The sequence below is a fragment of the Haemaphysalis longicornis genome, unplaced genomic scaffold (assembly GCF_048455015.1).
Source record: "Haemaphysalis longicornis isolate Haplotype H1 unplaced genomic scaffold, Haemaphysalis longicornis Haplotype H1 scaffold_10, whole genome shotgun sequence".
NCBI lineage: Eukaryota > Metazoa > Arthropoda > Arachnida > Ixodida > Ixodidae > Haemaphysalis > Haemaphysalis longicornis.
Genome location: NW_027526204.1, coordinates 138,950,127 through 138,962,841, shown reverse-complemented (window position 1 = coordinate 138,962,841; position 12,715 = coordinate 138,950,127). Strand labels below are relative to the sequence as shown.

The 12,715-nt window shown below is 43.2% G+C and overlaps 1 protein-coding gene across 8 annotated transcripts in view; it reads right to left on the bottom strand.

Moving 5' to 3' along the window:
- Nucleotides 1-12,715, bottom strand: part of Axo (axotactin) — a 138,935-nt gene that overhangs the window by 55,586 nt on the left and 70,634 nt on the right. For all 8 annotated transcript variants that reach the window (XR_013320303.1, XM_077690963.1, XM_077690968.1 and 5 more), the window contains 9 exons: nucleotides 11,818-12,084; nucleotides 10,322-10,428; nucleotides 9,690-9,847; nucleotides 8,331-8,479; nucleotides 6,998-7,302; nucleotides 6,007-6,143; nucleotides 3,720-3,832; nucleotides 1,700-1,930; nucleotides 249-424 (listed from right to left, as the gene is read on the bottom strand). Coding sequence is in view for 7 of the 8 variants with exons in the window: in XM_077690963.1 (XP_077547089.1) it covers nucleotides 249-424; nucleotides 1,700-1,930; nucleotides 3,720-3,832; nucleotides 6,007-6,143; nucleotides 6,998-7,302; nucleotides 8,331-8,479; nucleotides 9,690-9,847; nucleotides 10,322-10,428; nucleotides 11,818-12,084 (1,643 nt within the window). In the remaining variant the exon portion in view is untranslated. The remainder of the gene's footprint in view (nucleotides 1-248; nucleotides 425-1,699; nucleotides 1,931-3,719; nucleotides 3,833-6,006; nucleotides 6,144-6,997; nucleotides 7,303-8,330; nucleotides 8,480-9,689; nucleotides 9,848-10,321; nucleotides 10,429-11,817; nucleotides 12,085-12,715) is intronic.

Below are 12,715 nucleotides of genomic sequence, written 5' to 3'. Positions count from 1 at the left end.
CTACGTGAGAAAAGGCAGACGATATCACGCATTCATAGCAATCTCCCTTCGCAACGTACGCGCCCGTTGACATCCGAGTCCACTACTTGGGTAGAGTGATACCCTACGTGAGCTAGTGCTGTTCTTAACTTGTTACTGAGTATGGTAAAGGTGATTTTCAAATGGTTATCCAATCCGCGATGAATGATAGGAAAAGCCCCGGCAAGTGAAATAAAATTTAGCCAGTGTCGATGAGAAGGACACGATACCATTTCCCGTTGCATGTTGTGGTTGACTTTGGTGGCGATGGAGCCATCCGGCCGCTGCATGTCGCACTCGACGTGTGCAGGGGGAAGGGGCCCGTTGCGGTCAATGTCGATCTTGTACGTGCCCGACTTGCGGTAGCCCACCAGGAACAACTCCTGGCAGGTGCGCTTGTAGGTGGCTGCGAGGATCGGCAGGACGGGGAGACAAAGAAATAGTGAAGGGCTTGCAGGCCACTCCGGGCTGCTAAGCGCATCTTAGCATGTTTGTGCGACATTACCCTAATTGACTATCACCTGTGTGCTGTAATAGATATACGTCACATTCTTTTTCTGATTTGAATGCGTGCAGTGGGAGTCCATGCCCGATATTCGCCATATCAACAGACAGCAATGTAGGTGTAACTAGTGTGAATTTAACAGGGTTTGCTGTAGTTTGAGGCGGGGGATTTCATTATCAGCAGCAGCAGCCTGTCTACGCCCACTGCAGGAGAAGGGCCTCTCCCCTCATGGATCTCCAATTATCCCAGTCCTGTGCTAACTGCGACCAATTTATTCATGCAAACTGCGTGACCTCATCTGCCCACCTCACTTTCTGCCGCCCCCTGCCATGCTTGCCTTCTCATTTCCTTCTTGCCTTGCTGCAGGGGATTTATATTAGCTTATAGGGGCTACTCTATCTGCGCTTGCATGCACCAGCATCAATTAAGCATGGCCAATCACTCACGGCAATTAAATGCCAATTAAGCCCTGCCAGCACCCGTCGCTCTTCTTGTATGACAGGCTTGCGGTATTCTCCACAGACATTTACTGCAAACCGCTACACAGCGCACAAACTGACAACAGACAAAGGAAAGAGACACAAACAAGCGCTACGTCTGTCCCTTTTCTTTGTTTGTTGTCGGTTTGTGCACTGCGTAGTGGTATCGATTACCAACAAGCTGGGAGACGTTCCCTTACTCTTTTACTGCAAAGCAGTTAATGCAACTCCCTATGCCAGCCCTGAGATCCATGTCTCTCCTGTATGTGTTTAAAAACGTATAGCGTCATCGAGTAACTGGTGCACAGAAAAAGATGTAAAAGAAGTTGTATGCAGAAATGTCCCTTAATCCTTGCTGAGGCACGTTTCAACAAAGATTCTTTGATGAATGACGGAACAAGAGCATTAATGTATACAAGTGTAAAAGGGAAAAGAACTGGGTGAGTTTGTGTGAATTCATTGAATAACAGTGCAAAACAATGACGTTACAAGGCAGGTGCGACATCCAGGATTTCTTCTGACATCTCGTCATTCTATCGTCCTGCTATGGGATGAACGTTTTTGTCATTGTTATTATTATCAACCTACACATGTCTAAATGGAAGCACCAAAGAGGCGTTTAAAGTAAACTTTTTGTCTAGCACTGTACTGCCTCCGTAGCAGCCACTGGCATGAGCGGTTGAGAAGACTGACTCACAGAAGTGGCAGGTCTTGCCCGTGTAGCCGGTGCCGTTGCAGTTGCACTTGAAGCGGGAGCCGTCCAGGTAGCACTGCCCGCCGTGCTCGCAGGCGTTGGGGTTGTTGCAGGGGTTGATGAGGCGGCAGTTGTCCAGGGAGACCTCACCGTGCGCGTACTCGGTGCCCACCACCTTGCGAGGGTCCACCCACTCCTTCTCCACGTAGATGTCCCGGATGCAGCCGACAAAGCCTGCATGCCACACACCAATAGCGCCGAGCGGCTGGTATTTTTTTGTATGCAATGGCCTGTATGTACTTGATCGATGGTTGTGATGTTCGCGACTAAAGGCGGCTTTCTACCAGGGTGATTGCCCATGCCATCTTTCCTGTGTAAGTAATTTAACTATTGCTTTCACACTTTTTCAACTAAGACCCCTGTTTCCTTTTCAATTGTGCACTGAAACTAACTGAGCTAATTTCTGAACATTCATATCAGTTTATTTGTATCCCCTGTGAAAATGGAAAGAGCATTTCTAGCAAGAAATCATAATCTCCGGCTTCATTTCTGACTTGGTTATTAGATTCTAGCTGGAATTGACAGCTTCTAATTAGAAAAATTCTTAGTCTAGCTAGAGACGATTATTTCCAGTTTGCGGGGTTTCTTTTCTTCTAGCCGGACTGCCACATGCTAGCTGGAAGTATATCTCAATCCAGCTAGAAATAAACTAGAAACCGAATTTCTAGCTATAAATTCTGCTATTTCTTGCTAGAATATTTCTAACTAGAGGAAATTTCTGGTTCAATAATCCAGCTAGAAAAAAAACATATTTTCACCTGGGATGTGTAGTTATTACAGAGAGCAACTATTGTGATGACTGTGGTGGCAGCAATAGGAAGCAGTACCAATGGCCATGCTTATCTTGAGTGACATTTTACAGAAGAGGTAAAGATATGGGACACAAGTTTTTCAAAAACAGAAGAGCAAACTACAGTTTTTTGTTTGTACAGTGCATGCATAGGGTTGTTCGTTATCGAGTAAAACAGGATTTTACCCGATTTTCATACCCCGAACACGTTTCAGGAGAATCAGTTTAAACCCGATTTCCACCCTACGGACTTTTTCAAAGTAGCGATCTGCCCAATCGTGCACAGACAGTGTGCCGTTCGCAACCAGCACTAGCTGGAAGCAAGCCCCTGCAGAAACCCAGCTTTCAAACACTGCCGCTTGCTAGCCCAGCATGGCAAATGCTGCACTGACGTTGTTGTGCCAAGCTAATGGAAGCTGTGATGCGGAGAGAACTTTTTCCTAGCTGAGACAGATCTCGAATGGAGACCGCATGCAGATGATAATGTATGTAAACAAGGATATGTAAAAAAATTGATGACCAGCTGTTTGTAATAAAATCTTAAATTTCGTAGAAGTTATCAATGCTCTTTACTGTCATCACTACTGATTCATTTCCAAACAAATACCATATTTCGGAGAGTATTTGCTAGAAAACCCTGATGTCCTCTTGATTACGAACTTGAAACAATTATAACGCGTTTCAGTTAAGAACATTGTGATACCTTCTGATAAAATAAACTGCGTGTATGACTTAATACATCTGTAGATTTAACCCGAAAAAACCCGAATTGTGGAATGGTTTTACAAAAATCCCACTTTCTCTCCTGTTATCAGTTTAAAAAACAGCACCGGATTTTTACCCCCGATTTTAAAAATATATAAAACCTGAAAACGAACAACCCTATGAATGCAGTGCTGAAGGCCAAGCAGCTATGTGCGACAGATATTCGTAACTTCCAAGTAACATGTCAATGCAACATCGGTAATATTCTTGGCATTGATGTTGGGCACAATACTGAAGCCTGGTCTCATTAATTATGCCATGTGGCCACTTGTGCAATGCAAGAACGAAATCTGACATAGAGAGCCAAGCACTGTGATTAGGCTAACACCAGCTTTCTCTATTAAACAAAGTAATTTCTCACACAAGTGAAACAGAAGGACAAATATGGCCATTTTCTGCATAACGTACCCATGACGTGCTGCTTGGGGAATCCTCCAATGACAAGCGGCCCCACAAGCTCCACAGGGCGTGGGTACGTGTCTTTCAGCTTCCGGCTAAAGTCGATCGTCAGCTCAACGTTTCTGCAACAGTACGCGACAAAATCATGCACCGTGAGCCTTGGGATCCCAGCCGAAAAAAAAAACAAATGGATGCCCAATTGGACCTGCCGAAAACACAAATGGACCAATCGGAACCATTTGAACTGCTAATTGGCACCATTTGAACCAATTCGTTTAAAATTAATTGGAACCAATTAATTGGTTCCCATTAGTTTTTAACAAAGACTCCCAAATGAACGAGGGAACAAGTGCAGTAATGTGTACAAGTGCAAAAGAGAAAAGAACTGAGCCAGTTTGTGTGAATTCATCGAATAACAGTAGGAAAAAGTGATGGGAGAATGCAGGTGTACCATCCAGGACAGCATGCATTGCATTTTGTTTCTTCTGACATCTCGTCATTTTATTGCGCTGCTATGTAATGAATACTTTTGTCATTTTTATTATCAACCTACACGTCCAAATGGCAGTACCAAAAAGGCATTTAATTGGTTCCAATTGTTTTCGGCAGGTCCAATCGGGCATCCAATTGTTTTTTTTCGGTTTGTATAAACTCTATTTCAATTCGCACATGCTTAATTTGACAAACAAGTGCATATATATCAAGCCTCTCGCCGACAAATAGCTTACGTTGTCTTCATTGAACAAGCACTGTGCTGCTTTATGTGTATACAACTTCACATTTTTTAGGGTTGGGAAAGGGCCACACATCTCTATTATTGTAACTTATTTGCCTATAGAAAAAATTTCCTTACAGCAAAAAAGAAAAATCAGTCAAGATTTCGAATTTAGGATTGATAGCTGCTCTTGAGGCATTGCAAAACTTTTCATACCTAAACTCTCTGGCCTGTGTTTATGCATTTTAGTTGTTCAAACAAACAGTAATGCAGTCACTGACCAAGTAAAAAAAGTACAGACGTATGTACAGAATCTACAAGGACGGGAACCATTTGCAAACAGAACTTAAAGTAGTACGCCGGGAACTTTCTGGCAATGACTACCCATCACCACCTTGTGGAAAGAATCAAGAAGTAAATACCATAAACGAAGGCTAACAATCGTAAAATTTTCACCGCCACCGTCGGCATTCTGTATGTGCATGGTATAAGCGAAGCTTTGGCCCGTATTTTTGCAGATTATGACCTAGGCATTGGACACGTGCCAGCCAGCAAGCATTGGAATGAGCTCGTAAAAGTCAAGGGCCCGCTGCACGATAATCTCCTCCTCAGCATTGTCAGTTGCATCCCCTGCGCTGACTGCAACCAAGTTTACACTGGCAAAACAGGGGCAAAGTTCTCCAGAAAGATAAAAGACCACCAAAACGACGTGAAAAACCAAAAAATGACCTCCAATGAGATTGCTGAGCATGCGCACGAACCACCGCACGATGTTGATTGGGACAACGCTGCAGTTCTGTCAAAAGAACGGATCCTAACATCACACCTTTTACTGGAATCATCGTTCATACAAACGCGCTCTGATATGATGAATCGGAAAGAAGGGATGTTGCCATTGATATACATGCGGTAATTGCATCACAAACTTCCCATTTAAATTCGACAACTTGTGCATTTTCACTTCATTGTAAACAAGGAACCTGTACAAGTTCCGAAACGTCTTTGTACTATTTTAACTCAGTCAGTGACTGCATTACTGTTTCTTCATACAATGCCTGACAAGACGAACACTTTGGTCAAACCCTTGACAACATTTTAGTTGCTACATTGTACAGGTGTGTCGTAGGGAGCACTAGCTATTTTCATTTTGGCCACTTCATTCCAGCCCTGGCAGCAGAGACACATGGGCCTATGTTTGACTTTTCAGATATATGTACGAAAAGAATTTCTCGAAATTGCAGGCTTTATTTGATTGCCAGCTCCTTTAGAGAGATTTCTATCGCAACAGAATTTGTTGCCACATGCAAAGATATCCTAAATGGCGGTGAAATGAGTTAAACAGGTATCCAACTAACCTAATCGTTACAGTTCTGAAATGGCTTGGGGTTTCAAAATGAAGCATACAGCATTTCACCGACCATTTAAGCACTGCATAATAGAGATCGAACCACCATCAAAGTAATTGCTATCATGTCAGTCATGTTGCCCTCACCAATCAGAGTCGTATTAGAGTCATATTGGAGTCAATTGCTATCATTTTGTAACGGAGTAATATCATAATACCACAAGGTGTACACTTACTCGTTCTCGAAGATGACACCCACTTGGTGCCAGTGTCCGTCAGTGAGCTGCTTGCCCTTGCTGAGAAACCAGTAGTGAGATGGATTTGTCTCATCCGGAACGATGGTGAAGATGGCAGTCCCCTTCTTCAGCCGGATCTGTGCAACAAATAGCCCCCATTATTGCCAATATGTGTCTATCTTTACGGTTGATGTGAAATTTACGCGTACCGTCGTGTTCGCACGGCTCGGAGTAACGAAATAAATCTAAGTGGTATTCGCAATCGTACCGTGCGTGAAAGATTGCCTGGACAGAAATAAGTTGAGCATTGTATTATTATTGCCGGCAGTACATGCATCAAAGCATAAACCAGGCTTGTCTCCAAACAAGAAAAGAATATAGGTATACAGTTACTAAGCCTGCACAAGTTTGAAAATTGGCTGCACTGTGTGGGAATTTCAAAGTAGAGTGATTCTTAAAATATTTAATAACTGATGGCGGGCAAGATGAAAAGCAAATATAGGCAGAAAATGAGGGACAATATTATGATAAGAAAATTCAGGGGCAAAGATTCAATTTGGCTAATCTGACTAACAGGAGTGCAGAAGCCACTGAAAGAAGCCTTCACCCTGGAATAAACATCCAATGGATGACGATTAATGGTGAGTGGAAGCATCCACAGTCAAGGTTCAGGCGTCCACCCATAGTTTAGCATTCAAAAAGTTACCATTTCTTTCCATTCCCAAGGTGGAAAATGTTTTTTTTTTTTTTTCTTGTAGCTACCCTTGCATTTTTTCTGCCTTTTTGCACAACTGCTGCAGCACGCACTTGCAGACCTTCAAGATGTTCTTTCCATTCACGTAAGGCATCACCCTGCTGCTAGGAAAGCTTTCTTTCTATTCTATGCCTTCATTAAGTCCAGGGAACATGTGAGCAGACTTCTACAAACTGCTTACTAATGCTAACCGGTAGCCTGTGGAGGTAACCAAACAGGCAACAAGGCACCACTCACCTCCCAGAAGCCCTGCCCTTTGTCTGAGCGAAGCAGGCTGGAAGCGATGACTGTCTCGTTCTGCGTGGTCTTGAAGTCGACGGAGATGTCCAGCCGCGTCTTGCTGGGCAGGTTGAGCGTGAGTCGTGACTCGGCGAACGGGAAGGTGAGCGGGATGGTGTCCACAAGGGCACAACCGTACTCAACGGGAAAGATGCCGTTATGTCGCGCCTTGGGCTCCCCCTTGCGGAGAGACTGTAGGCAGTTGTCGCGGTTGAAGTAAACCTCCCGGAAGCAGCCCACAAATTGCAGGTCTGTCACAAGACCTGAGGAAGGTAGACGAACAGAACGGGGTAGGAGTGCGTCAATTGTGAACTGGGAATGCCCAATCCACATTTTATAAGTTATAAGTTATCTTATAAGTTTATAAGTTATAACTTATAAGCTTACCGAACAAGCCATTTGCGCTTAAATTTAGGGCACATTCTTTTTGCATCGGTAAGAATGGTGGGAAAAACAGTGGAAGTTACGAAAGCACACGTAAACATAGAAGTACCGATGCGTACTGCTGTTGGTATTGCACGCACTATGCTTCGTTTAGATGCACAGCCCTGCGGTCCTTTGGGGTTGTTTCAGACTACACTGGCTGATTGATGCAAGCGACAATGTCAATTACATGACCATATTTATCAAGCGTGCACCATGTTTTATGAAACGATTACTGTCTCCATGAACAAAACAAATACGTTCAAAAACAAATAAAACAAATAAAATGGCTTGCCGCGGTGTGGTGGCGCCCTCTAGGTTGACTAACAGTAAGCAAGTCTTCACTCCCACGGCCGGTCACGACTCGTGAGGAGGAGAGTCGAGTCCGGCCGTGCCACTCCACACCAAGTTTAGCTGAAAGACCTGCTCTTATGATGTCATTGCAAACGTCGTTCAAACACACTTTTTTGCGCGAGAATCAAAATGTTAGCTTAAATTGATTAATTTCGCAGTGAATAGAGTGTCTTTTGCTTCCAAACAAGAGCTGGGGCACTATAGAACACGAAATCTTTCGAATAAAACAAACTTGAATTTTGTCTTCATGGCTCCTTTAAGGGTGGGGGAATGGCCATAAAGTAGCATTGTGCACTCGAGTTATCAAATTCCTTTAAGTGCAATCAATGGCTCGCAAGCTCCCTTAGCTCCTCTCATGGTTGATGAGACTTATCATTTGCACCAAGCAATAACATCACACTAAAAGGGCCCCGTTTTGACATTGAAAGTATGAGCAACAGTGTGATTATACACTTGCATCAGAACATGGTTGCTATGGTTTACAAATGCAAGAAAATTTTTTCACTCTTAGTACCCGGAGCTTCGTGAGGCACGCCGCCGATATACAGGTCGGGGTCAAGATGCAAGTAGTAGTTGCTGTCGCTAATGCGAAGCGTCTGCACTGTCTTGTCCATGTACAGGGTCACCTGGTTCCCATTGTGGATCACGGTGAAGTTGTGCCACCTAAGAAGACGTGTGAGAACAACAACGTGAGGTGAACAATCCCTCTTTGCAAGCCTGTAAATGTTCAGAAACTTCAACTCAACTCCACATGGATTCCCCGCCAGGCACTCAGGTTGATTGTGCTTCTGTATACAAAGTGTAACTCTTAGCAGTCTACACTGTGCATGCAAATGTGGCCCTCAGAATGAGTAAACATAACATTCCATGATACACCAGCCAACCTAGGAAGCACCTGTACACAGTACCATCTTTGTTCTACATGCAATGGAGGACTAAAATCCCTACTGACAATTGTTAATTGCCTGCTTCATCAGCCTCATCCATGTGCTACTGCGAAACTTACCTTATTTCGCGATTATCGTTGTGATTTCAACTCACACTGGAACCCCTTCCCTGCTTCTACCACCAGGCCTTCAGGTCATTCATTTACAATTTCATCTTGGAAACACTTGTGCCTGGTATATCTTGCTGTTTCCTGTTCATTTTTGCTTCACCTCATTAACCCGACTCCTATTTGTATTGCCTCAACACTGACAAGAACAAACAAAAAAAACTATATTAAATCACCTAATCCTTTCGGTGCCTCCATCTGCATATTGCTCTATAACATACATTCATTTGTTCTTGCAGGATACCTGTTATCTGATGTACACAGTGCATGCCTTTGCCAAGTTCACACCTTTCTTATTTTCTCATCACTGACAGGGTTCACCAAAGGGAGTTATTATTTTCCACACATTGTTTCCTCCTACCTGTCTTCAATGTTTCATTCGTCACTATTCTTTCAACTGCTCTTTGAGCGAAGCTTCATTTTCGTCAAGCTGCCTGTATAGGGTTTTGTAACATGTTAACTGGTGCTTACGTAAAAAACATGAAAACTTCTCGTAGCTCTGCTTTGAATGTGCTTTCAGCCTGGCTTTGAAACAGTTTAACAGAACCCAACACTTTGCATAGAGAAAATTACTGACATAAAGTGGTGCATTCACTTGCACCAGACTCGATAATACACTAATCTCCAAAATATATATATATATATATATATATATATATATATATATATTTTTTTTTTTTTTTTGCAAACACATTACAACTGCTACTTCAATGTGTGTGTGTTGTCACCTCTACATCATGACACCCCCCAACTATCGTGAAACCACACTAGAAAGAAAGCTGCACAGGAAGGCAGATTATAACCACACGAAGCACTCACAATTCATCGTGAAGGTTTGAGCCCATGGTAACGTTTAGCGGCCCTCGGCCAAAGTCTATGGTGAAAAATAGGGCGCCGCCCTTGATGCTGGCAGCAACAACATTCTTGGGATCGTGTTCACCCGTGGCCAGAAAAAGGACGGCCTCAGGAACGTACACCTGGTGGGAAGAATTCATTATTTGCATGTAGTATTTGTTTAAAAGACTGCATCCCATGACACACAAGAACAGCAGAACCTGATAACGCTGCAATAGTATTGGTAAAAAAAACATTTTATATTCTAGGTGGCTGGACATAGAAGTCATCTAAGATTATTGGTCGCATTGCTGGTGCACAAAAGCACATGCGTATGCCCGCATGCACACACACAGATGTACAGGCAGATGCCAAAGTTTTAAATGCGGGAAGCCTCTTCGGCATGTACAATACACTCTCTTTGTCAGCTTATTGAGGGTGTAGTCAGGATTCATTTCTATGCAATTACTTTCCATTACTAAAAGATTCCATCTGTTTTATTGTCAATAATTTCTCACTGTACTGCAGGCGTACAGGTTAGTCAGAAATGCAAGATCATTTTGTCAGTTTCCTCCCTACTTTAGACCGCTTCTGTTTCAAATCAATTTGTTACTCACCCTGAACATCATGCTGATTCTGTTGTAGTCAGAATGGACGCGGTCTTGCCAGTCGTATATGCGGTACGCGATGTACGAATTGCCTCGCAGCGTAACTGTAGTCAGATCTGGAGAAACAAAATACAAGGTGAATAGGAACACTTGCACTGCAGTGAACTCAAGTTTAAGCAAGGCTATACCATGCCGTTTTTGTCTGCAGCCTTAAACAGTGCTCCCAAACTACAGTCCAACCCATATATAACAATACCGAAGTGCCACAAAAATGTCATTGTTATAACCAGTAATTGTTATAACAGTGTTGGGCATAAAAAGGTACTTTTGTAAGCATTTAGGAGTTTTCACCCAATATTCACAAAACGGAAATGTAACTGTGCAGCCAACCACCCAGACTTGCCCATGCATGCGCCAACTGACTCTACAGGGCCCCTAGGAAAGACCACTGACTTTCACAGAGGAGGAAGTCGCTGCATCACATTTTTTGCTTTGTTTGATTTTTTTTATTGTTTTAACATCGGCAGATTGCATGTTGCTAAAGTGGCGCTGTTTTCTGCCTTCTTCAACACTGGTAATGAAGAGTACCCTAGAGGATCCCCTATGCCCCACTGTAGCTTTATTTTAATCTGGACAGTGGTTAAGAGCTGCCCCCTGCCTCTCTTATTGCCTGGGCCAGCTAACAGCAGGAGGTAAGAGGGGAAATCAGGAGGTTTTCTCCTTCAGGGATAGCGTGGCTACATTAAAGGCACCAATTTTTCCTGAATGTTGGAAAGACAGAAGACGCCACAACTTACTTCATGTTTAAACTTATGCTTGCTCACACGCACCCATGATCTCTCACGGATCTCCAAATATCATACTGTACACAGGCTCATACTGTCAGGCTTAATTATTACAGCCAATAATAAGGAAAATGACCATTGTTATAAGCGGTTTATTTTACCTTATACCACATAGCAAAGTTTATGGTGCCCTGACTGTTCATTGTTATATGTAATGTATTGCTATAACCGGTATTGTTATAAGTGGGGTGGACTGTACCTTTACAAAGCAATAATGTACACTACCTATGAAACGAAAATTGTGTCCCTTGGATCCGGTATTGCGCTAAGAGATACAAAGGGAAGGAAAGATGCTCACATCCTGATCTGTGCCCAGCATTCACCTCGACATCCTAATTATTAGGTAATTATTTTTATAAGAAGTTAAGTGTTTATTTGTTTGCATTCTGTACACCTTTTTTTGTTGGGTAAAGTAATCCTGAATGAAGTGCTTTTCCTGCAGAACACCGTAATGTATTACTTAAATAAAGTTTCCACTGAACAAAACTGGACAAAAAAAATGGCAAGGGCCAAGGGGTGAGAACCAGCCACAAAAAAACTCGGCAGTGAAAGGGTTTAGCAAAACAATGTTTGATAAAAAAGACCATAGCAAACAGGGTCCACAGGCACGTAACTGATGCTACCAGGAATAGGCATTTGCGACGGCCAGTTGCGTCTTACTGTCGTATCCGCACATGTGGTCCTCGTAGCGAGTGCCGTAGCAGTCGCAGCTGTAGTAGCTGTAGTGGTTGACACAGCGTCCCCCGTTGAGGCAGAAGTCGTACTTGTCGCACAGGTCGATGCAGTCCCTCACCACGTCTTCCTCCAGGGACAGCACAGCGTCCACGGCAGTACCGTTCTCGATCCGGAAGCTGATGCGCCCCAGGCAACCAAAGAAGCTGTCCGTGTTATAGTGCATGTCCACCGACGAGTTCTTCGGGTCAATGGCTGGGTTGCGAGCAAACAAAGACGAACATCAAAAAAGGTTGAACGCTGCAGCAGCTTTGGAACAATACTTCTAGCGGAGCTGCTTAGACACACTGACTGACACACAAATAGCTTTTAAGAAGATTAGTGTCAACGGAATGCAATCAGTACCTAATCTTTAAAAAATGTGGCTCTGAGGGTCTCCAAATTAGGCATTTTTTCTATCTTGATGTCCATCCCCATTAATGTCTTCTTCTTAATTTCTACTAATATGTCCTTAACACCCATTCGATCACTAACCCACTCCGCTCTCTTCTTCGCCCTTAACATTACACCTATCATTTTCTATGGGAGAGGCCATTGCCCTGCAGTGGGCGTAGACAGGCTGATTATTATTATTATTATTATTATTATTATTATTATTATTATTATTATTATTAATCTTGATAGTTTGTCTGAGAAAGCACACGTATAACAATTGACTGATGTTTGAGTACTTGGGAAACAGGCCGTCTGTTGGTGAGTATCCCGAGACTGGCATATGTGGTCTACATTCCACAGCAATAAGAATCATATTTGATCGTTTTTCTCGTTGGACTAGACAACCCCTCGAATATAGAACAGGAACCAAATTCACAAAGAAATCGTGTAA